Source organism: Penicillium bovifimosum (genome assembly GCF_028826915.1).
Source record: "Penicillium bovifimosum strain IBT 22155 chromosome Unknown utg000007l_segment0_segment0, whole genome shotgun sequence".
In the NCBI taxonomy this organism is placed as follows: domain Eukaryota; kingdom Fungi; phylum Ascomycota; class Eurotiomycetes; order Eurotiales; family Aspergillaceae; genus Penicillium; species Penicillium bovifimosum.
In genome coordinates this window covers 1798188-1823080 of record NW_026622716.1, presented here as the reverse complement: position 1 = coordinate 1823080, position 24893 = coordinate 1798188, and the positions used below count along the sequence as shown (strand labels likewise).

At 49.9% G+C, this 24893-nt stretch overlaps 10 protein-coding genes across 10 annotated transcripts; 7 read left to right on the top strand and 3 right to left on the bottom strand.

The window, feature by feature from the left end:
* Positions 1-2622: 2622 nt before the first annotated feature.
* On the top strand, positions 2623-4068 carry N7515_009608 (pepsin-like aspartic protease; the record flags this gene model as incomplete). Its single annotated transcript, XM_056670352.1, has 3 exons — positions 2623-3017; positions 3108-3871; positions 3941-4068. The coding sequence occupies 3 exons, from the start codon at positions 2623-2625 to the stop codon at positions 4066-4068; spliced, it is 1287 nt and encodes a 428-aa protein (XP_056518151.1).
* Positions 4069-4293: 225 nt separating this feature from the next.
* N7515_009607 (putative cofactor for methionyl- and glutamyl-tRNA synthetases) lies at positions 4294-5631 on the bottom strand (the record flags this gene model as incomplete). The annotated part of the gene is made up of 1 exon (XM_056670351.1): positions 4294-5631. One exon carries the CDS (start codon positions 5629-5631, stop codon positions 4294-4296), a length of 1338 nt encoding a protein of 445 aa, XP_056518150.1.
* Positions 5632-6343: 712 nt separating this feature from the next.
* On the bottom strand, positions 6344-7354 carry N7515_009606 (ankyrin repeat domain-containing protein; the record flags this gene model as incomplete). The annotated part of the gene is made up of 1 exon (XM_056670350.1): positions 6344-7354. The coding sequence occupies one exon, from the start codon at positions 7352-7354 to the stop codon at positions 6344-6346; it is 1011 nt and encodes a 336-aa protein (XP_056518149.1).
* Positions 7355-9049: 1695 nt separating this feature from the next.
* N7515_009605 (phosphotransferase family protein) lies at positions 9050-10318 on the bottom strand (the record flags this gene model as incomplete). Its single annotated transcript, XM_056670349.1, has 1 exon — positions 9050-10318. One exon carries the CDS (start codon positions 10316-10318, stop codon positions 9050-9052), a length of 1269 nt encoding a protein of 422 aa, XP_056518148.1.
* Positions 10319-10956: 638 nt separating this feature from the next.
* Positions 10957-13175, top strand: N7515_009604 (uncharacterized protein; the record flags this gene model as incomplete). Its single annotated transcript, XM_056670348.1, has 2 exons — positions 10957-11302; positions 11368-13175. 2 exons carry the CDS (start codon positions 10957-10959, stop codon positions 13173-13175), a joined length of 2154 nt encoding a protein of 717 aa, XP_056518147.1.
* Positions 13176-13902: 727 nt separating this feature from the next.
* On the top strand, positions 13903-14907 carry N7515_009603 (bZIP transcription factor JlbA/IDI-4; the record flags this gene model as incomplete). Its single annotated transcript, XM_056670347.1, has 2 exons — positions 13903-14545; positions 14606-14907. 2 exons carry the CDS (start codon positions 13903-13905, stop codon positions 14905-14907), a joined length of 945 nt encoding a protein of 314 aa, XP_056518146.1.
* A 1539-nt stretch (positions 14908-16446) lies between these two features.
* Positions 16447-19644, top strand: N7515_009602 (uncharacterized protein; the record flags this gene model as incomplete). The annotated part of the gene is made up of 6 exons (XM_056670346.1): positions 16447-17079; positions 17150-17558; positions 17923-18082; positions 18217-18899; positions 18953-19272; positions 19324-19644. 6 exons carry the CDS (start codon positions 16447-16449, stop codon positions 19642-19644), a joined length of 2526 nt encoding a protein of 841 aa, XP_056518145.1.
* Positions 19645-20779: 1135 nt separating this feature from the next.
* Positions 20780-21790, top strand: N7515_009601 (uncharacterized protein; the record flags this gene model as incomplete). The annotated part of the gene is made up of 1 exon (XM_056670345.1): positions 20780-21790. One exon carries the CDS (start codon positions 20780-20782, stop codon positions 21788-21790), a length of 1011 nt encoding a protein of 336 aa, XP_056518144.1.
* A 255-nt stretch (positions 21791-22045) lies between these two features.
* N7515_009600 (uncharacterized protein) lies at positions 22046-22606 on the top strand (the record flags this gene model as incomplete). Its single annotated transcript, XM_056670344.1, has 5 exons — positions 22046-22122; positions 22178-22184; positions 22252-22284; positions 22342-22447; positions 22503-22606. Coding segments are annotated over 5 exons (327 nt in total), but the record flags the coding sequence as incomplete, so codon positions are not given.
* Positions 22607-23497: 891 nt separating this feature from the next.
* N7515_009599 (putative sister chromatid cohesion protein Dcc1) lies at positions 23498-24864 on the top strand (the record flags this gene model as incomplete). The annotated part of the gene is made up of 4 exons (XM_056670343.1): positions 23498-23616; positions 23689-24419; positions 24491-24657; positions 24712-24864. 4 exons carry the CDS (start codon positions 23498-23500, stop codon positions 24862-24864), a joined length of 1170 nt encoding a protein of 389 aa, XP_056518142.1.
* Positions 24865-24893: the final 29 nt, after the last annotated feature.

The window sequence follows — 24893 nt, the reverse complement described above, 5'->3', positions numbered from 1 at the left end:
CATTGCACGTCCGTCATTTCAGCTGTTCTGCATCATCGGGGTCCCTTAATCACAGGTCTTAATGTTTTCTTTATCCACTTTCGCATTGCTGTCTGATACGCCATTGCATTCGACACGACACATCTGGAAAAATCTCTATTCCATGACACGGCGACCAAAAATACTCAAAAACCGAAAACAAAAAACATCCGACCTGTACATACATCTCTCCTCTTCGCCGATTACGACCACCTTCGCCTCATATTCTAGATCCTTTGCGATAATCTTGGCTTGTTGCGAGCGACGGCGCCTGCGATTCAATACCTTGCATCCTTTACTACGATACCTCTTTTCGTCTCTCAGAGAGGGACGAATACTTTCTTCGGCTTGTCTTCTTTTTTTTCCTTACCGGTCGGGCCACCGATGATGTACAGAACACACCTGCAGTGACATTGCTACTTGACGTTGCATGTCCATGACCTATGGAGTTGAATTTTTGACCTTTTTACGGGAGGGTTTTGCGTGCAACCGACTTTTGCCAGATACACCTACACTGTGACCTTTTTTTTCTACGATCTCTTTGTTTTGGGGGTTTTCTTTACCGGGGCGGGAATGGATATCATTTTCAAGGATCTAGAGACGGAAACGATACACGTCTGCATTGCTTGGCACTGTTGAATATCTTTGGGTTGCTTTTTTATTGTTTTTCACCTTCTTCGTCTATTTTCATCTTTTAACGTTTCTGTACATCGGATTTGGGGGTTGGGTGAACAAGCCTTCCTTGCCACTGGTATGTGGCTGGTTGGTCCTGGTTACAAGCGAAACCATGGGATGCGGAGTTGTCTCTTGTTTTGAATCGATATCCTGGGGGGTCTCTCGCGGTCTGCGAGTTTAAACCAAATATGCACTCACATTACTTAGTTCATCTATCCTTTCTCTCTCATCTTTTCATTTCCTTTATCTTATTCTGGAACTCCCGGAGAGTGATCGCATTATACAATGCTGGTTTATGGATACTTGCATGTTATCATGATCTCGCTCGTAGTGTCTGGGCTTGTAGTTCCGATAGCGCTCTATGATCTCCTGGGCTTTTAGGCGCCATGCATGTAGACGATCTGCCTACCAGGGCCATCTGGAGCCTCAACCTCGGAGCTCAGAGAGAGCAGTATAGCATGGCACCGAGATTCTCCCCAGATTTACGTCGGTCTTTCTCTTCCAGTCATTGAGAATGTACCATCCAGTTCCTCCAAGACTGGCCTGGAAGCCATGGTTCCACATTTCCTCTGATACTCTTTGTCGTAGCCTAGGTATCTAGCGCTGTATAACCGAAAACAATGAATACCTCGAAAGGCGTATGAATGATAAGTAGAGTAGAAATGGCTTGTTTCGAATAGAGAGTAGACACGGAGATGGTGCTTCGAACAGGTATCATATACAGTACAGCAAACGGACGACACATAGATAGGACGTACATGCTTCAAGCCAAGCTACCTACTGGTACCAGTCGCCCCGCTGACCTTGAGACGTCTCTAGTTAGCAGTAGGCACTTAACATCCATAGGTCGATCTGCAATCTCCAATCGCTCGAAGATCGATGTGAGATGATCCATGTACCAGCCACCCATTGTTCCCACCTACAACCTATATCGCATTGTCCCAATAGGCAGCAACACAGACAAAGGTGAGAATGAAAAATAAGAATGAAAACACCCAAACAGGTCAACATGAGGGATCTTCCACGACCTCCAAACGGTTTCAAGTAGTTGTACAACCTGCGTGATTGGACCCTCCCCTAGCCGCCATTGTTTCAGGGCTAACCAACCACACACCCAGTAGTAGTATGTACACTCCGTCTAGTCTCAATGTCAAACCCGAAGCGCCCTAGGTAGTAACCTCCACCCATGCTTTCCTAGTAACAGGTAAATGAACATAGATCATAGGTTTATCGGATGTATCATGTAACTTCCCATATGTGGGGGAGCGCGCCTCCCTTACCTCGTACTCCGTAGTATGTACCAGTGACACATCGACTACGACGCATCTGGACTCGGGCCGATGGTCTTGCATTGTGAAGCATCTAGCGCAGAAGCCAAGGAGTCTGAGGAGACTGTACTGGGTCTCCGATAGGTTGGATTGTGTATGCGATGGAAACAGACTACGTTTATTGGCACTTTTTTTTACGTTAGAACTCTGGGTTATACTGGCACTTGACAATATAACTAGATGGAGGTTTCTAGGCAGTTTCAAGTTTCATCTTGTCTTTCTCTTTGTTTGATGTTGTTCTTCTTCGCTTCTCTTTTTGTTTGTCCTTGCCATTGTCATATTGTATTGTTTTTTTTTTCTTTCAGGCCATTCGTTCCATCTTGGCTGCAGGTATTCGAGTCAGGACTACTGCCTGCTGACGTTCATTTCACGACAGTGGCATTGTTGTTTACATTCATTTCAGACATTGGCCTTCCAGATTTTATCTCTTAAAGCTCCGGGAGCTGCTCAAATTGTACCTTCTTTCTCGTCTTGTCTCATCCTTCCATTCCTCGTGTTTTCTTGTCCATCTTTACACTCTTTGATATCAGTTCATCAGGCTGGCCCTGATCTAACCCACTCGTTTTACGACCCTGATATCCCAGTTCGGGCTCCAGACAAGATGCAATTCATTCTTTTTATTGCCATCTTCTTTTCGCTGGGCTTCAATGCTCTGGCCATGCCTGTGGTTGCTCCAAACCGCCTTCAAGGCCGGTCCTTCAAGGTAGAGCGAGTCAAGCGCAATGATCATGTTGCCCATGGACCCACGGCGCTGCGCAAGGCATATCGCAAATTCGGCATTGATACCACAACACTCAATGGCGTTGACGTGAGCGACTTCCAGCCCTTCGAAACCCAACACCCAGCTCCGAAGAGCGCCCAGGCAGCCGCCGGGAAATCGGATCAGACGGGCGTTGTGGACGCAACTTCTGTCGACGGCGACGTCGAATTCGTCTCGCCGGTCAACATTGGAGGCCAAACCCTCGACATGAATTTTGACAGCGGCTCAGCTGATATGTAAGCAGTTGCCCCTACTTCCCTCCGGCAACTTGGCTGGTAAGGAACTTCATCCGGGTGAGAATTCTCCTAGCTAACCGGGCCATATAGGTGGGTGCTTAGCTCGAGACTTCCAAAATCCCTGCGAAGTAATCGAGAAGTATACGACCCGAGCGAGTCATCGACGTTCGAAGATCTGAAGGACAGTACATTCAGAATCGCATACGGTGACTCGTCCTATGCCTCCGGCGGAGTAGGCAAGGACGCAGTCTCGATCGGTGGCGTCAAAGTCACCGAACAAACATTCGGTCTTCCAACCGACATCTCTCAAACATTCGCAGATGACACAAAGTCCAACGGACTCCTCGGCCTTGGCTTCTCTTCCATCAACACCATCAAGCCCGAGTCACAGAAAACATTCTTCGACAACGTCGCCGACAGCCTCGACGAGCCGGTCTTCACCGTCCGTCTGCTCAGCAACGGGGTCGGCGAATACGAATTTGGAACCATTGATAAAACCAAGTATAGTGGCACGCTGGTTAATGTCAGCGTGGATTCAAGCAATGGGTTTTGGGAATTCAGCTCGGCTCAATATGCCATTGGAGGTGGTGCTTTCCATACAATTACACAGGCACCCAGTGCAATTGCCGATACCGGGACTTCGCTCATGATGGTTAGCCCTGAGGTTGCGGAGGCGTATTATCAGCAGGTTGATGGTGCGATCTTCGCTAATAATGCTAATGGGTATATCTTCCCTTGTACCTCGTCCTTGCCTACCTTGTCTGTGGCGATTGGTAGTGCTTATTCGGCTACCATTCCTGGATCGTTGATGAATTGGTCGGAGGTTGGGACTAATACGACCACTGGCGAGACAGGTGAGTTTTTGTTCCTTATATCACTTTTTCCTCTCAAGAAGTTTCTGAACTAACCTGGTTGTTGAATAGTCTGCTATGGCGGTGTTCAGTCCAGTGGAAGCTCGACAATGGCGATCTATGGCGATGTCTTCTTGAAGGCTCTGTTTGTGGTGTTTGACCAGCGAGGTCCTTCCCTGGGATTCGCGTCGCCTGCTTGAACAATGAACATGATATTAGACTTAGAAATCTATCAGTGACGCATCAAGTTTTGTGACATTGTACAGATACAAATAATCACATTCCACTTCTCAAGTGTCTGTTGAGATGCAGCGCAAAAATAGAATAAAATCAAATTGGAACATTTTTGAATTCTTCATATTCTCATGGGTATGCGTTTAATCCATTTTTTTTATTTAATTTCACTCCGAATCTCTTCGCACCTTTTACCGCACGGTAGCATTAGTCAAGCTCTTGACAGTGCAGACACCTCCAGAGGCAGCAACCAGCTTTCCAAGAGCAGGCTTGCCCTCCTGTCCGTGGACAGTGGGAACAGCACTGCTATCGAAAGCAACCTCACGGTCACCAGTAGTGGTGAAACCAGGCTGGAAAGTCTCCCAGACCTTCTTCTTAGGGTTGAGCTGCTTCTCAGGCTGACCATCATTCCAGCCCTCGAAGAAGATACGCTCACCAGCAGCAGCCCCAGCAGGAGGGTTAACCAGCTCGACGGGACCTGCGTGCGAATCCTCGCCCTCGGCGACACGCGGCGAGGCAGCGAGAACCATCGCGCAGGACTTGACGCCACGCATAGTCACAGGCTTCAGGTTGCACACGGCGACAATCTTACGGCCCTGCATCTCCTCCAGGGGGATCAGGCCGTTCAAACCGGAGCACACGGTGCGCACAGTCTTACCGGTCTCCTCGTCGAGTGAGGTGTTGTCGCTGCCGGGGGCGTCGCCACAGTCGATGGTAGAGACGTACAGCGAGTCGGCGTTGGGGTGGTTGATAGCGCGCAGGATGTGTCCGACACGCAGGTCGATGAGTGAGGGGGCCGGGGGAGCAGCGGGGGCGGGAGCAGGCTTGGGGGCCTTTTCTTTCTTCTCTTTCTTTTCCTTCTTGTTTGTCTTGACGACGGGGGTGCCGTCGGCGCCGGCCTGTTTCTGGGCGTTGGCGGCCTGCTCGGCCTTACCCTGGCCGATGACGAGGGGCTTAGACTCGGAGTTTGCGTCGGGGTTCTGAGCGCTAGCCTTCTCGCGCTTCTTGCGCTCCTTCTCTTCCTTGGGGTCGAGGGGCTTGGGGACGAACTTGACGTCGTTCAGGTCGATGGCGATCTTTTCTTCCTCGGGGATCTGGAGGGAGAACAGGCGCGCGTTTTGGACAAAGTCAACGTGGCGGACGATGTGGTGGTAGCCCTTTTCGCCGGTGCGCTCTTCGGGAGTCCATTTCTCAACGGCGGGGGCGAGGAGAGCGTAGACGGCAATGTCGGCGACCGAGGGCTTCGCGCCAAGGAGGGTGGTCCGCGTGGCCAGGTGGATGTTCAGCTGGCCGAGAATGCCTTCGGTGATGTCCTTCTGGCCTTTGGCGAGGGAGGTCTTCAGACCGTCAACGGTGTGCAGCCATTGCCTGATGTCGGCTTCCTCTGCCTCGCTGAAAGTGACCTGGGGGAAGATTTTGGATGAGGCGTGGAGGTAGTCGGGCTCGGTCGTATTGGGAGAGATGACGGCGGGGTACGACCGGTATAGAAGGGAGAGGAGAGAGGACTCGGGAGCTGCTGCCGTCGCCATGGTGTATGCTTGTGGAGGGGTTGAGAGTGGAAGAAGAGAAAATCGAAGAGGGGCACGGATTTGTGTCAACGATTGGACCCGCGGGGTTGACAATCGGGCCCGCAACAGCGACCTGAAAGAATTCAATTTGAACGTGACCCCGTATATAGGGATCTGTTGCTATGACTCTGCTTTATTTATTATTATTTAGTCAGAGCAATCCCTTTGGTTCTTTTTTTCTGACCGTGCTGCGTTGCTGACTCATCAGCTTTCAGCTGGGCAGCCCGGACCAGGACCGCACCCGGACCGCCCCTGTAGACAGCATCTAGCCCAGAAAGAGCAGACTACCCATCGCTTAGACTGTTTCTCATCAAGAATGACACTAAGTGCTTGACTCACTGCTTGGCAATGCATTACCGCCGTGCTTTAGTCAGTATGGAGTAGGACTCGCATTCTCAGATAAGACAGGGCAGTGCTGGTATTGTTGGCTAGAAACTATGGAATAGATCGGCCTTCCTTAAACACAAGCAGACTTAGCCATGCCTATCATCTTCTTTTGAAAAAATTACGCTGGTTCTCTTTTGGAACCGCGAATCCATCCGAGCAGCATGTTGAAACATCTGACTGACCCTCATTTAGTCCGGAGAGCCTTCCATCTGATACCATACATGCATCCGGTGATGCCTGTGGTGCTGTAGCGCCTTTGGCACCAGCAACTTAGACGCCCAGCCACCTAGTTCAGGCGAGGTCTTTTCCAGCCGACAAGCCTGCTGACAAGGATACCCGCATTGAGGGCCGCCTCTCGTGCTGTCTCCTCACCTTCGCGTGATTCGATGTCGGGATTGACACCAGCTCGGGCAAGCAACTTTACGGCTTCCCTATTGCCAATATGAATTGCCCTCAGCAAGGCGGTCTCCCCTTCGCTAGTTTGCTTGTTCAGATCGAGTTGTCTCGAGTCTAGCAAAATTTCCAGAACCGCCAGCTTATCAAAATCAACAGCGAGAAGCAGAGGGAATGCATCTGCCGGACCGAGGTTGGGATCAAGTCTGTCCTGCGAGACGAATTGACGGACCATGTAACAGTCCCGGGTGGAAATGGCGTGACAAAGCGGTGATTTCCCCTCGTTGTCTTGAGAATTGAGGTCGACCCTCTCTGGCAAATAAACAACTCTGCTGACGAATTTCCTAGCCATCGATAAGTTGACTGAGTGACCCGCAACAAGGCTTAATGGGGTCCGACCATTGCCATCACGTTCATCGATTCTGACGTTTGGGTCCTTGAGGAGAATGTCAAGCAGGTAATTCCGGTCTCTCGACTTGAGTTCGTGCCTGTCAAACAACCTATGGATGGGTGTGCGGTTCTGTGCGTCTCTCAGATTAGGGTCTGCACCTTTTTCGAGCAATTCCTGCACGATCTTTGGCTGATAATAAAGGCATGCTAGATGCAGCATTGAATCCTTGTCCGGCAGCGAGGTGAGACAACCTGTGTCAGCCCCATGGGCGAGTAAAATCTTCACCTCCCTGTGCTGTTTGTACGGATTCACCGTTGACTTCACGATGGCTTGTGCCATCAAGGACATCCCGTCTTCGAAGACATAGTTTGGGTTCAAACCCCATTTCAAACAGTTTTTGATGCATTGCCACTTGCTAGCAAGAACGGGTTGTTCGCGGGATCGTGCGACAGAAAGGACGGACTCGATCAGTTTCTCGAGTTGCTGGCCGAGCAGGCCGCCTTTGGAAGCCATGAGGGGTAACAGCTGCACGTTCTGGTTATTGATCAAAGGCAGCAATGAGAATGTCTGACATGGAGCTGTTCTTGGAAGAGGGGACAGTGCTTCGACTGCCTTGGCGAACGCTTGCTTTTTGTTCCGTAGTAGACTCCATTGTAACGCACGAAAATTCGGGATACCTCGCCGGCAAAGGGAATCACTCAAGAGGTGATACAGATAACGGTTTGTTCGGCAAAGACTGTGAACGTCTTTGTCAGGTAGCTGCCGCTCAATAAACCAGATCAACTCCAAAGGTAGATCGAGCAATGACCTCGTAGGTCGTGAATTAACTCGTGATTCCGTGCTTGGCACTGAAACTCGATGGACTAGATCCAGTGGCAGTGTAGGAAGAGTATCCGCTGTATCAGGTTCCGTCATCTTGGTGCTTTCTTAGAAAGGTGCTTAGTGTTAAGAAGAGAGAAGACAAAAAGTGCGTGTTGTTAAGAAGAGACGTGGTGCGATAGAAGTGCGTGTTGCTAAGAAGGAGACGAGGTGCGTGTCCTTTATTTATCTCCGAAAGTTGAACAAACAAACATCGACACTGCCCGAATAGGAAGGGACTCTCCGTGCATGCAGCTTCCTCGAACGTTCTAATTGTTTGTCATGTATGCAGCAAGAGCCAACCTCGCAGTTTCCCCAAATTGTCCTTTCTGCTCTTTCTCCCTGCTTCTTCTCGGTTCAATCCTCTGACTTTCCCACCGCTTGAGGCTTCCGTACTCGACTTAATTATTGAGCTGTCGTTGCTCATTTTTAGTTTGTATCTGGTATTTCTCCCGCTGCACTCTATCTGATAATGATGATAATGATGTTGTATTCATTAACCCCATCTAGCTCGCTCTACATACATGATACAGCACTCTGTCTAATGACTTGCCGATTCGTTTATTTTACCTGAACTCCATAAGTCACTTCAAAGGGCGCAGAGGGCCTGGAACGGAGCGTGACCCGGCTTCAAATCAATCTCTTAAGTTCTGTCAGTGTCATAACACCGGCACCCCTATTGCGATACAGCCTGTTAGGCACGAACACTATCCCTCTATCTGTATGGCTTCCAAAAGCGGGTTGACCGGAGACATCTACAGTCTGTCTCTACTTACACCGAGGACGCTGGAGGACGCTGGAGAACACTTTCAAGCACGGGGTTGGTCTCTGGGCCTAGATCTGGGGGGTGGTCTGAATGGATCAATCTATTTCTTCCATGGACTTATGGTACATAGCTGCGTCCCAATGCTGCATCGTTAGTGCTGATAAACTGGACTGCTCGCCCAATGTAAGCACCGGGCTTCTTGCGTAAAGTTTGCTTTTTTTCAGAGACACAGAGAATTGGATCCTTCACTCCGCCCCCGGCCCAGGTGGGAGCTTTCCTGAATGGTCTTGACCTAGTCCGTAGTAATCAGCTATGTTTGTCCAATCAACACTATCTGCCTGTAAAAGTATAGCCTAGCATCAATCAGGTCTACCAAGCATTGAAATTGGAGTCAAGTTGAAGAGTGTACGTGCGTTCCTCGAACAGAGCAGATATTTCTTTATTTAGCACATATCGTTCTTCCTCCCATTGGGCTGCTTCGAGAAGTTTAATCCTCATCAATTCTATCGCGCAGGCTCCGATAATTGTCCACCCCAGCAGTGAGGTCATTAATCCAGGCACGTATATGCCGGGCAACAAACTCATTATCGCAATTTTGCACTGCAATGTCGAAATCTCTTTGCTCTTTGACGTTGGCTCTTGTGGAAAATCTCCACCCATCCCGGTTCCAGGCTTTTCATTCTATCAATAAACACATCACGAAGGAGAGTAACCTCATACTCCCCTAGGTGTTCCCAGTAGAGATCGGAGGCTTCTCCGCTCGCTTCGAGTTCATATCGTCGTAGATCAGGCTTGAGGTTTCGCGGTGGCCCTTTCAAGAATGCAGGGTAATAGCAGGCATTCCATGAAGGGAGTGCTGAAACACATTCCCAGTCTAAAATAGCTGCTAGCTCTCCGTTATCATGAACGAGAATATTTCGGCTGGACAGGTCGTCATGAACCAAGACTGAGGTCTCCGAATTGTCTCCATTTGGTGGAAAGAAAGATGGAAGCAGGGGTTTCAGTTTTCCAATGATTTCCAATGTTCTTCTTGCATCATCTGCATCGTCTTCATCATCGGTCTCAAGATCGCTAGATGGCAAATTGTCTAGTACCGACTGACAGTCTTTCTCGCTAAGAGAAAGACGTGATGTAATCCAGTCGCTACTAGACGTAAATGGCCCTCGATAAACATCCTGAAGGATATGCGACCCCCAAAAAAAGTGCATAGAAACAATTCTGCCCACATCTGGTAATCCTGCAGGCATATGTTCCTTTTCAGATAGAGGTGATCTATTAGAACATGCTGGGCTTCCAGCAGGCCAGCTCGCTTCAGGCAGTCCGGAATCATTGAGAGTAGATGCTGTCCTATAGAGATTTCCAATTCCCTGGAGTTGGCTCCGAAAAAGACAACTAGAGTAGGCCGCAAACTCTTCAACCAGACTTATTTTTGCAGAAAATGATAGAGAGCGCCACAGCTCTTTCAAGGGCCTTCCAGGCATTTTGGTCATGATGATCCATTCAAATCCGATAGGATTTTTCCCTGAAGATTGATAAGTGATGACTCGAGGAACAGGGAGGTTTGCGGTACGGGATACCCAGTCCACTGTTGAGACTTCACTCATAGTTTTATAGTACGGATCCACAGGCAACAAGACTCGCATAACAAAGACCTCATTATCTATTTTCACGTCATAGATTTTGCTCAAAGCGCCCTCGGCGAGGAAGGTCACCTGGATCGTGCGCGATGGTAGTAGCGACTGTATTGTCTGCTCGATGACCTGAGGATCGGGCTCCACCGTCCACTGAGGTTCAAGATTGAAGGTTCTTTGAACCCAGGCAAGGCCCGGTTGCTGTACCTCCAGCGATTTCATTTATGTCGTGATGTAAGGGAGTTGAGTTGTGTTGTAAGATTCTGTGGGTTAAGCTTCAATTTGAGGGGTAAAACAAGAATACTGTAAGTCTGTAACCCCTCGATATACCGATGCTTGCGTTCACCGATATCTGGATTCAAGCCAAAGGCTTAAGCAGTTTCTGAACCAACCTTGCAAGATCAATACCTTTTGCCATGGAATTAAAATACCAGATCAGACGTGGCACGTGTCGCAGTGGGATTATTCGGGCAATTTGCAGGGATATACGTAGCCTTGCCAGTTGGCGGGAGGCTTACCAGTTGGCGGGATACCTACTAGCGGTCGCTTAAACGTCTGCCCGGAACTATCGAAAGGCATGGGTAGCCATTATTACGCTACAGTTGAAGTTTACCACCAACTACACTGCCTTGACATCACACCGTGAGAGACATGTCATATAATGATATATTAATATAGAGTCAAAATCTGAATGGTTGCACATTGGACTTAACGAAGTCGAAGCGTAGACGGATACCGGCGGGATCTATCACATCGATTAGCCGAGAAACTACAAACACGTCTTCGCACAATCTTTACGTGCTTTGACCAAATGACTTCTGTCTTCTCCACTTGTGACAACATTTGACTGTCCTAAAACGATGAAGAATAAACGAGATTACGCGGCAATTGCAGAGGATGTACCAGTTCCGGCACCCCGAACGAGGACAACGATCTGGTCCGCCGATACGCCGTCGGCTGCTCCGATTTCAACCTCTCCTACGACTCCCATCAATGCCTCCATGAGTGCATCAAACCTTGCTACGGACATACGTCCTTCGCAATCAATATCGCAGGGCGAATGCGACGTAGGGACGATTGAAGTCAAGCAGGAAGATGAGACCAGGTCGAGAGAGCGGAGCTGGGTTTGGAAACACTTCCTTACTACACCTCAATCAGGGACCTGGAGATTAGGAAATAAGGAGCGAGCCGAGCTTAAACACCGTTGTAATGTGTCGTCATCTACCTGCCGATTCTTCGATACGCATCGAAACTGCGAACTTCAACCACAGCGTTGAAACAGCACTTGGAGCAAACCCACAAACTCTACGAGGATGGCCCCAGGCTCTCCCAGGACACCCACAAGCTCTCCCAGGGCGGTCATTCAGGGTGCCAAGGTTCGTTAAGCTCGTGGATTGCCAGGGACAAGCAGCTCCAGTTCGAAGAAGCTGTCTTGGATTGGATTGTCTCAGCCTGCCAACCTTTCACATGCGTCGAAGATTCTTTATACAAGGATATGATGAGGGCTATGGGTTTTCAAGGCTCCATATCAAGTGCGGATGCTATGTTGCGCCGGCTATATCTTCGGCTTGATGCTCTTGACAGTCGGCTTCGAACCTTGATGTCTTCAGCATCCTCAGTCGCGCTATCTTTGGATGGCTGGACAAGTCCGGACTCATTGTCATTACCAATGCTAGCAATCAACGCCCACTGGATGTCCCCTGATTTCGAGCAACACCGTGCTTGCATTGATTTCGTTCAAGTAGAACCCGTCCTCTCTGGAGAGTACCTTGCCAATATCGTCGCGCCGGTTCTTGAGAAGTTTCACATCTCCGATAAAGTTATCACAATTACAGCTGGCAGCGCATCGAATAACGATACCCTACACCAATGTCTTTACCAAAAGCTGTCTGAGCGGTACGATGAGTACCTGACCGAGCCCATCATCGAACAAGGGACGATGAAGTTTACTCATATCTCCCAAATCCGCTGCTTTTCTCACATCTTGAATTCGGTTGTGGAAACTATCTTGAGGTCTTTACGCGCTGGCTCGCGTAGGGAAGTCGTCGATCTCCTTGACGACGTTGCCAATAGGAGCTTGAAGACAGTTAACCCTCCTCCTTCGCCTATTGCAAAGTTTCGACTACTTGTCCTTTGGATTTCACGATATTCTGAGCGGATACAGGAATGGGATAATCCACCTGCCTGTACAGAAGCTATCAACTGCGATGACGATACTCATTGGAACTCTACCTTTGTTATGATTGCGAGAGCTGAAGAGTGTCGCCGTCAACTTGAAGAAACTGTCAACGATGACCCAGAAATCAAAGCTTTGGGTCTCACACTCACACCCAACGACTGGAAACAGCTCTCGGACATCAAAAAAGTCCTGGTTCCCTTCAACGAATGTAGCGAGTACATCTCTCAGAGTAGCCCTTCAATGCATATGGCGGTGCGTCTGTTTACAGCTCTCCGTTCTACATTCTCCGCTGTCATGGAACGACGCGGCGAGTGGCAGAAGGTCTCACCAGCGATCACTGAATCTATGTCCGATGGACTGGCGCTCCTGGAAAAGTACCACAACAGCGTCAAAGACAACGACATATACTATATCGCACACGTTCTGGATCCTCGAATCAAGACCAAGTTGATCAAAGAGCTACCAGATGGAGAGAAGATTATTGGCCGAATCCGGGAGTTCCTGAAGAACGCATATTCCCCTCCAACACAGTCTATCTCGACTACTTCACCCCTCAGTTGGTACGAATATTGGTCTCCGCTGGATAACGCTGCTGGGTGTGATATCGACAAGTATTTCGATACTCCGACAATCGACACTGGTTTGAAGATAGTAGGCCAAACCCAAATCAAGTTTATACGAAACTGGTGGAAGGACAACAGGTCTGAATTCAGTTGTATGGCAAAAGTAGCCCAGGATCACCTTGCTATACCTGCAGCGGAGGCAGATCTCGAGAGACTGTTCAATGGTGAAGACAATGGTGGAGAAGATGTGCTGGGGATTCAATATTTCCACACGGAAAGAAAGGATTTTGGGGCTGTATTAAGGGTGAAAGATGCTAGACATTGGACTTTGCAATAGTCATACAGTAATAGCTTTTTCGGGATACATACAGGTGTTTGGTTATGTGCAGAAGTATCCTTGTAGGGACCGGGCATCCCGAAAACTCCTTCCACAAACCTTTCTAAATAAGGCTAGATATTAGTTCGTGAAATTCGAACAGCTCGAAAATTCGTGCGGAGCGGCACTGCTAACGCCCCTGTGTTCACGGGACTGGCTCCCCTTCAAATGGCACGTCAGAAAAGAAGAATGTTACTGGTAAAGTGCCTGCGAAGGTTAAGTCTTGGAAATTGGGCTCGGTGCGCGTGCTGAGAAGACTCCTACTGTCCTACGGCTTGAGCATCGCTGCATTCGTTGGTAGTTGACGTTGCCTTGCAGACTTGCAGTTATCTTAAATGGATTCTCTTAAGTCCAATTATCGATGTAGTAATTCAAGGGCAGAAGCCACAAGGGCAAGATCGTAATAACATGCTTGACGGATCAAAGTACCTCAGCAGTGCGGTGTATGTTGTAGCCATCCTAAACCAGGTACTTCCTTGCAGACTACACAGTACATGTAAGTTGTAACCTTGGATGAGGCTTATATCGAGATCGACAATTCTCATTCCGAAATTGGATATGCACTAATCTTAAAGAAGATTAGCTCACCTATATCCTCCATTATGACTGGTCAGTCCAACCGCGCTAAAATGAGTCATAATGAGTCGCGGGGATCTCACAGCGCATAGCCAATCAAATACTGCTTATTATGGGTCCACATCTGCTGCGGTCCATCCCCAGCGCCTCCGATTCTCATATATGGCCAGGCCCCGTCCGTTCCTTTTCTTCCTCAGGACACGACTCCTACAGTCGACCTTCACTCTCAACTCGAGCTAGGGCTCACCATATACACACCCATCCGAAAGAGCGCCACGGGTCTGCAAAGGCCCGTCTAAAAATCCAGCGATGTCCGCCGCCAGCTGTTCGTGCGCCGCGGCGGCAATCCAGACCTCCTTCCACTGGTTCCAGCCCGCCCAACACCGGCACGCAGGAACGCCATCAAGGGCCTGCTGAATATTCGTCATTGGCGAATCTTCATTATGATCACAACCTTCTCTCGTCCCTGGCGCCGCCGCTGGAAGGCTCTCCCGCGGCTGTGCCAGTTTGTCAACCCTTCGATACCCTTCCGGAGTCGGCACACTGGGCAGAACCCGACCTGTCCTTTGATACCGACTGGAATTTCATTTCTGTCAATCATCAAACCCCATACCCGCCTGGCTATGACGGTGGCGATGTCCCCGTTCTAGACCTCGGGTATGGATCTGCTTTCACCTCTCTGTCGGATTCGGGTCCCGAGTACCAGAACTATTTCCCTGCTTCGCTTGTTCCTAGCTCGGCCAATTCACCACAAGGTAGGAGATTGTCCTTTCGATGGATATATTGGGTTTCAATTATTCTAACGTGTTAAAAAGATGGTCGCTCGCATCCTTCCCCTGTCTCGCAGTTTCCTGCTCCTGTCTCGACTTCGTTCCCGAGTCCCGCTACGTCCCAGGGCGATGATGCTTTAAGTCGCGTGGATTCCTCGCGAGTGGAAAAGCGTAAGCTTAACACCCTCGCGGCGCGGAGATGTCGACAGAGGCGTGTGGATCGGATGAAGGATCTTGAGGAGGAGTTGGAGAAGGTCCGGAAGGAAAGAGATGAGCTGAGACTGAGATGTTCTAAGCTTGAGGGCGAAACGGATGCTCTTAAGGGTCTTCTCACTCGCAAGGCTTAGGGTACATAGTTCGGTACTTGAGTTGGAGCTGGTCTTTCACATGAATTCGATTGGGTTTGAGGGGTGACATTTTTTACTATCTGATAATACCTGTTGTAGATATGAGGGTAGTTGGTCTGCTGCACCCCCGCATAGTGGCGGTTACCCCAGGTCATGCGTGTCAAGGTCGATGCCGAAAATTCGGCAAGTAGATTGCTATATAAATTGCTCGTAGTCAGCTTGATGCCCGGACTTTGTCGATAACGATTTTCCCGGGCTCAATGAACAGCAGGTTTAACCGGCACATCACGCACAGATACCTAGATGCGAGCTTCAGATGCTACGTGTTGATATTCGGCAACTCCGATGTGGTAGATTGTCCGATTGTCGCTTATTGTAGCCTGACAGCATCTATCCAAGCGAGCTCAGGCAGCCTCACTGAATACGATCACTAGATCATCCTGATAAACCACATCATTGTAGTTGACTGATATTCGTTGGGTATCAGCTTCCGTTTGATCGGGCCAACGTAGTATCCGATCTATATCCGTCGGGTACTTGCAGCCGAGAAAACATGGCAAACCCGGTATAGTTAAACGAGGCTATAATAGATCGACTGGGCGCCATGGCCTATGATGACGTCCTAGTGCTTTAGGCTCTTGTTTTCCTTTCTTTTGCTTCTTTTTCAGTGTTTCACGAAACGTTGGTGCAGGCATAGTAACGGTAAATCCAGAGGCTTATGAAGCATATTGGTTGTAGGCTTGTAGCGTCGAAATATGATGATTTATGGTGTACTTGGGGCTGAGCTTTGGCTGACTGTGTTGGGGAGAAAAGACGAGGGCCTCGTTGGCAGTGGGGGCCAATTCTCTCTTTTTCCCCACTTGACTTGACAGCCCTCGATAGAGTCTGGAGTCTGGACAATCTCTCCGATCTCGAACATTGATGTTTGAATATTGCTAGCACCTACAACAACATCGACGGCACTGTACGGAGATCTATCGGGATCTACAAAGATGTGCCGGGGATTGATCGGATTGATCGACAGCCTACGAACTAACGATTAATATCAGACGCCCATCCCTTCCCGTCAGTTTTCTTAATTTACGCCATGATGGCATGAACACACCTTATATGCAAGGGAGTCTGCTAGTCGAGAAAATTTAGTCGCCATGCCACGCAATTTCGAGCCCTAGATCGGGGTTGGCTATTCCACGCAACACGTCCTCGCATCTGATTGATCCACCTCTTCTTCTGGAACGATCGCTGAGACAAGTGACCGCTCATGTCCGATATAATATAATTCATTGGCCCTACTGCATACTACGATGGGGCTAACTACTTGGTAATTTTTAGATCCTACTTAGGCATGCTGTGATCTTTGACTTCGTCCGCTTTGTCTCTTTCTCTCTTCTAATTCCAAATTCTCTTTTCTCTTTGTGTCACAAGATTGCATTGTTACCATATAATTAGACGACCACCCCCAAGTACAAGTACAAGCGCACTTGACCATCGCTTTCTACTGTGGAACCTTACTCTGGGAGATCCTCACAAAACATCGACATGGGAACACCTTTGACAGGAACAGTTATTATTACCGGGGGAAATGGATTGCTTGGTTCAGAAATCGCTATCGAAATCGCAAAGAAACATCCATTCATTCACCTGTTATTGACGGCACGGGATATCAGGACACACGACGTCCGTGATCTCACCGGGAAGATCCGTTTGATCGGCCCCAGATCGGTCGAAGTTCTGTCGCTGGATCTGACCGATCTGAAATCAGTAGCCTGTTTCGCCAAAACTACCGTCGACCGTGTTCACTTCAAAGACATTCCGCCTATTACCAGCTTGATCCACGCAGCCGTTACAACGTCGTACGTTGTAGATGAGCTCACTTCAGACGGCTACGATCCTGTGTATCAGACAAATTGTCTTTCGCCATTCTTATTGACCATCGGACTGTTCGAGGCTTTCCGGGCTGGAGATGGCACACCAGGAGGAGGAGCGAAAGTCATCAACATTGGATGCTCTGCGACATCATCCGGGCGACTGGATTATTTTGACCGCGACCATGGAAGACACGGCAAACGAGCGGGAACTGCCCTGAGCGCAAAGGAACAGAATATTCGATTTGGAAGCAGCAAGTTAATGGCGAGTGTCGCATTATATGCATTGAGGCGGAGCTTGATCTGGGTAAGTTCGCAATTTATTCCCGAGTCATCGTCATGTATGCTTCTTTTCTGACTAACGATTCTAAATATAGACCGGGAACATGTCGCTCGACATCTTCACTTTGGATCCAGGAGGCATGACAGGCCCGAGTCATCTGCGAACTGGGGCGCCTATGTTGGTCAGAGTCGCACACCAGACCCGGTCCGGGCTTCGGCCCTTTTTGCGCATGGTATCCAAGAGCTCTATGAATAAAGCCAGTGTTCCAGCCAAGGCAATTGCCAGAGTTGCATTCCAGATCGACGAAGTGGAGAACCGACGGAGGGAACGCTACTTTATTCTCGATAGCGATTACGAAGCCGCATCCGTCCTGCCCAGTTTGCGTGACGCAGAGAAAGTCAAGAAGCTGTTACTGCAGATACTGGGACAAGCTGAAGTTGAGACGAAAGAAGTCGACTCGGCTCCTATACGTCCTCGATTGAGCATGGTTGCACCTAACAGAGGTTCATCGTCGTGGGAGAAAATTATCTAGTTGGTATGCATAGCAGCATATGGGAGTTTAGCGTATTTGTCTATAGATTTAGCGAGGCCAAGGCAAAATAGCATCATTTACCAGTAATTACAGTATACTACTACTATCGCTATTACTAACTATCAATTAGTTATCATTGTATTTTACTATCGTATACCATCAGATATCTCCCTACACAGTACAAGGAACAAGGTCCCAAGGTCGCAAGCGGATGGCCGGATTTGGACTCCCCCAAGAAAACAACATCCTCCAATTCTTCTCATTTCTCTCCTTCTATCTCTAATTCAATACTCACCTTCATTCCTGTTCATACATTATACTGGTCTTCTAATCAGTCCCGGGGTTGTTGCCAGGGTTCTCGGCCGCTCCATTAGTTCTTGGCCCCAACCTAGTGCGCTACGGCCCTGTGACCGCGCCCGCGATGAACCGACACGTTCTCGAGAAAGGCCACTCTGCCTACCCCATCGGCTCTGCCTTTTCAATATCACCTAACAGGTAAGGAGCTTACTTCCACCACAATGCCCATATGACTCGGTTCTTTTGCCCGAGCTCGAACCCCTGCCGGCATGCCAGCAGCCAGATCGCGGAGCTTCAAATCGAGACTGACAAGTGTACCTCCACCCCACCAGATTCCAGTCTCGCTCGCAACCTGCCTTCCGGAGACGCCGACAGCTATTCCAGCGCCTCTGCCTCCTTGGCGGTGTGTCATTTGTGCTGCTCCTTCTGATCTACCCATCCTGGCGCACCGCTATCCTCCCCACACTTTCGTTCGGCCTTCTCTCCTCTCCCGGAGATCTACACCTACAGACAGTGCGGTACTATGATTTATCAGAAGTACAAGGGACGGAGAAGGGATGGGAACGCGGGGAGCGGGTCTTGATGTGTACTCCGCTGCGAGATGCTTCGTCGCACCTGCCGATGTTCTTCTCGCATCTCCGAAACCTCACATACCCGCATAACCTGATCGATCTTGCTTTCCTGGTATCGGATTCCCAGGATGACACATTGCAAATGCTGTCGCACATGTTGGAGGATTTGCAAAATGACCCAGATCCGAAGATGACTTTTGGGGAGATCTCGGTCATTCAGAAGGACTTTGGGCAGAAAGTGCAACAGGACGTGGAAAGCCGACATGGGTTCGAGGCACAGGCTAGCCGACGCAAATTGATGGCGCAGGCGCGCAATTGGTTGCTGAGTGCGACGCTTCGCCCGACCCACAGCTGGGTTTATTGGAGAGATGCGGATGTGCAGACTGCTCCTTTTACGATTATTGAGGATCTGATGCGGCACAACAAGGATGTGACGGTTCCAAGTGAGTGAAGACTGTCAGTCAGGTTCGCACAGTTTTACTAATTGACTACGTAGATGTATGGCGCCCGCTCCCAGATTGGCTTGGTGGAGAGCAGCCGTATGATCTGAATTCCTGGCAAGAATCCGAGACAGCATTGGCGCTGGCGGATACTTTGGACGAGGATGCGGTAATCGTCGAAGGTTACGCCGAGTACGCTACGTGGAGACCTCACCTGGCCTACCTTCGCGACCCCTACGGCGATCCTGATATGGAGATGGAGCTTGACGGGATCGGAGGTGTCAGCATCCTGGCAAAGGCTCGGGTGTTCCGCGCTGGTGTCCACTTCCCAGCCTTTAGCTTCGAGAAGCATGCCGAGACGGAAGGATTTGGCAAGGTATGATCAGTGAACGAGGGATCCTTGGTTACAGTTGCTAATGTCTTCCAGTTGGCCAAACGAATGCAGTTTTCCGTGATTGGGCTGCCGCATTATACAATCTGGCATCTATACGAGCCCAGTGTTGACGACCTCAGACACATGGAAGAGATGGAGGCGGAGCGGGTGGCTCGCGAACAAGAAGAGCTAGCACGAGCGGCAGCGGCACAGAAGGAGACTACCCAGTCTAAGCCGATTGTTGCCGATCACATCGTGGACCGTGAACAAGTTCCAGACTTTGGCGCTGACCCTGCTCAGCCAGTCAAAGACGCACGTGGTGATCTTAATGACCAAGCCCAGAGACTGGAAGAAGTCCCGAAGGCAAAACAATGATTCTGACCCTGGCTTTCACCGTTTCATTCTACATCTGGACGTGCCTCTTTGGTCCAGCCGGCTGGGTTCCATACCGCATTCTCACAGGTAACCCATCTCTCTGCATGTAGGAAGCCCAACTTGTTTCAATTAGGGCATATGTCCAAGCTCTGCGAGTAGAAGAGCCCTGCTCTTCTTCAATTCTTGTATATCTTTCTGTTATCTTTAGCTGGTATTTTCGGAGTACAACAAGCATATGGTTGGCGTGTCATAGCACTAATTTGACAATTCAAAAAGCAACATTGGCAATCTCATCTGTGCTCTCTCAACTTTTCTACTTCGTAGATCGTTACCACGATCCAACGAAATTACAGATGGTGACAATTTGATGCAGTAGGTGGCGGCATATCTTGATGCATCACGAGAAGACTATGAACCAGTCTATGTCACTCAGCCCATTGGTTTCGAATCCCTCACAATCTGACAGCCACGGCGGCATATACCAGTCAGCGCCACTCATGTGGATGGTTCTGCCCTGGTGAAGTTGTGGTCTTCCTTTTGTTGTTGCCCTAATCACTCCGTTCCCATGGCCACCTTCACACCTAATTTGTATATCTTGATATCTACTCAACCATCCTATAGATGTTCCTGTCCTGGAGACGCCGACGTCGTACTTTCTTGTTACCTACCTTGCCCTGAACCACTTCGTTGCCATGGCCACACTCACGCCTTGTATAGCTTCATCATTACTCAAATATGTACTAAAACTTCTGTTTTTTGACCTAGTTACTGTTTTTCATGGCATTCACATGAGCAGACTCACGTCTAGCTTGCAGTTTAATGTTTGCTTCATATAGATGTTCCAACCTGGAAGGTTCCTTCCCTGGCGAAGTCGTAGTTTCCTTGCCCTAACCACTTGTCCATGGCGTTTCCATGACCACCACCGCACCTGCCTTGGTATAACTTCAGTTTGCTGTGCCTTCCTGTTTAGTTGCTCGTTGCCATGGACGGTCCCAAACAATATTTATTTCTCCCATTTCTTCTGACTCTTTGTTTTCTTTTCTCCTTTCTCCTCTCCACTGCCACTGGCTTTCTTCATTTGCTTATAGCATTTGATATTCCCTCCATTCTTCATATTATTCTTCACATCATCACGATGTACTTCACCTATCTTCCTCCCCCCGCCGATCTTATCCCCCGCTGCCGCGACGCTCCCCCTCCTGGGAAGTCCTGCCTTGTCAATGTGGATGAGGACCTGGAGGAGCTCCCATCTGACGAGCCATTCGTCCGGAAGTCTGTCCACTTCGCGGATGATGTGGACCTCGTTCAGGTGCGAGTGATTCCAGCCCGTAACCTCCCTCCGCGTTGCTGGCGTGAGAGCACCCCGCTCCTCGGGAGGGTGGCTAAAGACAAGTGGCGGAAGGACCTCATCAATTACTCGCCGCATCGGTCAGCCAACAACAATCGGCTCCCCAGCCAAAAGTTGAAATCACCGAAACGCCGAGGACCCAAAGCACGCTCTGCTCGGCCGCACGTGCGATGTCCCGGTCGTTTCGGTGCTGCGTATGCCGCTGAACCCAGTTCTCCCCGGTTCGAACCTTCCTCGGAAGGTTCCCAGGCTACGCCGGCAGCCGATTGTTCCAGTGATGCGGCGACTTCCTTCCGTGGGCAACCACCAGCGACAGCTAAGTGTGGACCACTGCCAGAGGCCATCCGTCAGGGCCCAACCATTGAACCTGCCATGGACGGTTCACATGCTGTGGCTTTTGACATGTCGAGATTGACAAGTGCGCTTCCTGAGAGCCACACCTTCGATATGTCAGCGCTGCAGCATGCACTCCCTGATCTGGAGGCTACTGGTAGCGCATTCGACTTGGCTGCGCTGGTGGAAGCCCTGCCCGATCTAGATGGTTCATCCGGTACATTGCCCCTAACGCCTGTACCCAAGTCCTTGGCTGCGCCATCCACAACCAACTCTCCTTCTGAGGCTGGGCATTCACGTGTGGTCGTCCAGACCCATGTCCAGGTTGGGCCCATGGTCCGCGCCTGGTTCAGCCACCTTAGTTGGGCCTTGTTTGTGATGGCGTTCATCTTCCCACGACTTGCGCCAGCCTTGCCAGCCGTACTTGCGTTCCTTCTCATTGTTGGGGCATGTACCCGATCCTGATAGCCAATTCCCAGGGTCCACTTCCTCGTCCACAAGGTAAGGCATGATTTCAATTCCCTTAGGTTTGTTCCTGTTTTTTTGTTGTTTTTTGTTTTTTTGTTCTTGTTCTGAGGCTTTTGCCGTTTGCTTTTCCCGGAAAATTCATAAAACCCCAAAAAAATCTGCTTTTTTGTACTTGCTGGCGTTTTGTTTTGTTCTTGTTTCGAGGTTTTTGCCGTGTGCTTTGGGCTTTTGCCCTTTAACTTCTATTTAGGATCGAAGGCGAGCGTTTCTGTCTGTGATCGTGCGGAAGGCAGCAGAACGTGTGGTGGCTTGATTGTGTGGCGACAGGGGTAAGTATCTTTCCTATCTCTGATGATTCTGAGAGCTGACTGGACTGGATTACAGGTGGCTGGTGGGTGTCGCTGCTGCGGGTCGGACCGATTGAACGTCTCTGTCTGTGAACATGCGGAAGGCAACAGAGCGTGGGGAGGCTCAATTGGATGGTGACGGGGGTAAGTATCTTTCCTATATCTGATGCTTCTGTGAGCTGACATGAGAACCAACCGTAGATGGCTGGTGGGTACCGTCGCGAAACTCGAATCGATCGAACGTCTCTGTTTGTGAACGTGTGGAAGGCAGCAGGACGTGTGGTGGCTCAATTGGATGGTGACTGGGGTAAGTATCTTTCCTATGTCTGATGCTTCTGAGCTGACATGAGAATCACTCGTAGGTGGTTGCTGGCCTTTGTCGCCGCGGCCCCGGTCGAGAAATGTCTCTGTCTGTGAACGTGCGGAAGGCAGCAGGACATGTGGTGGCTCGTTTGGTTGGCGACGGGGGTAAGTGTCTTTCCTATATCTGTGAGCTGACATGAGAATCCATCATAGGTAGCCGGCAGGTACCGTCGTCACAACTCGAATCGATCGAATGTCTCTGTTTGTGAACGTGCGGAAGGCAGACAGAGTCGTGGGGTGTTTCCCCCAACCATGTAAGTATGACTCCGCTCCTCTGTACATCACTTCAACATGCTGACCACGCAAATCCATTTACGGCGCAGATACGTTCGCTCCATACAGTGCGAGGGAGATGGAGAAGAGAGGGTGAGACTGAGCCGAGGGTGTGGTCGTATCTGTGCTTCATGTACGACAGAAATCAAAAAGTACTTTCCGATGTGTGATCGTCTCTCACTGTAAATGACTGAGCCAGACGAAGCTTCTGCCCTAGATTAGAACAGCTTGAGACGTAATTCAAGTGATATTTAGTGAAAGTATTGACCGGGCACTGGTCTACTCAGCCCCCATACCACCGGACTTACTGTCCGGACAACAGTAATTTGAAGGGGTTCCAATCACACGGAATACACGTATACCAACAGGATAATGGCCATCATGGTCGACCCAATGCGAGTTCCCCTGGGGCCTTGGTTATTGTAGCATACTAATCAGGTTGAATGTGATGGATCCAAAGCTCTTTGGAACACCCCAAATTGCTCCATGGGAGCTGTGCAGCAGACTGCTACCAAGAAAACCCAATGTCCGAGGAACCAAGTCCATGAGGGAAATCAGTACGGAGTAGTTACGCCTCGGAAGCCGAAGCCTTCGAGCTCCGTACTCCGTCCTTCGGGGTTAAGGCGGTCCGTCCACGGCTCCACTTCGCGTCGACGCGTCCAAATCCAAATGCTTCGTTCTACATCCCACTTCGCTCGTTACATATCACCCTAATTTAGCGATGTCTACCCAAGCTGCACCCAGTATCCTGTTCACACACACCAATCCCCAGGATGGATTCCGACTACTGGAACTATCCCCCGAACTAGAAGAACTACTAACCTCAAAAGATGCACCAGTGTAAGTCGCGCCCTACAATACACCCCTCCCACTGCCCAATTGAACAGAAATCCGTACTAACCAATACCACAGCCTCGAACTCAAATCCCCCTCCACAGCCCTCGCACAAGCAGTCCTCGACCCAGCCGCACAAGACTACGTAAACCTCTGCACCCCAACCCAAACCTACCGCATCCGCCAAGTCCAATCCTCAAACTCCCTCCACATCCTCCGCCCCAGCCATGCCGAAATCTCCCAAGCAGACATAAAAGTCGTAACCGAAGACGAAGACCCCCTCTCCCTCCCCTCCGAAGCCGTCACCGCCATCGCAAAGTGCTCTTCAACACTAGAGCTGCATATCCCTCCAGGCGGCTTCTCCGCCGTCCCGTTCTTGGAAAAGAGTCTAAGGCTGTATGACCCGCGCGCTGACGACGGGGACGTAGCCATGGAAGCTGAGTCTGCGCCGTTGGATGCGAAGCGGGTGAGGGAGATGAGGGAAAGGTTGTGGAGGGATATTCCGGTTTCGGAGAAGCAGTGTGCAAGCGGGTGGATGGAGGTTTGTGGGTTTGTGGATTCGGGCGAGGAGATTGCGTGTTGGAGGCCTTCGGCGAGGGCGAGATTGCGGGTTTGGAAGAGGGTTGTTGAGGGGAGTGTTTTGCAGGGGATTGATCTTGAGAAGCAGTTTCTGGTTCGGGATTTGTGGAGGGCCGTTCTTGATGAGGATGATGAGGTCGAGGTGCCGTTTCCGAGGGCTTTGTTGGAGGCTGTTGTGAGGAGGATTTGTGTGGAGGAGGAGAGGGTGGATTTGAGGGATGAGATTAAATGTGAGTTTGGGATGTTGGTGTGAGGTGGTTGGGCTTGGACGCTTTGCTGATCTTTTTGTGATGGTTTGTAGGGGCGAGCTTTGATAGAGTGGAATGTACGCAATGGGTTGGCGAGACTTACTTGGCTGCTACTGCTCCCATCAGCTCGTCTGCTATCGGGAGAAGTGAATTCCTTCGGGGGTGGAAGGATTGTCTGCCTGAGTCTTGGAGGGCAGAGGCAGCGCTCTCGAAGTTGAAGGTTAGTCCAAACTTTCATGTTTGAACTGCAGCGCGTTGCTAATGTGGATTACAGAATGGCTGCTACAGCAGTCCTGACCCTACGACTATATTCTTTGTTGAGCCGTCTCAGCGGCAACAAGCCAGCAAAACTTCTAGTGCTCCAGCCACAGCTGCAAAGGCTAAAAACACGAGAAATTGGCACGAATTGCTCAAAGGCAGCCGTTGATTGCAAGAAAAGCCAATGCAGTTGCTGCG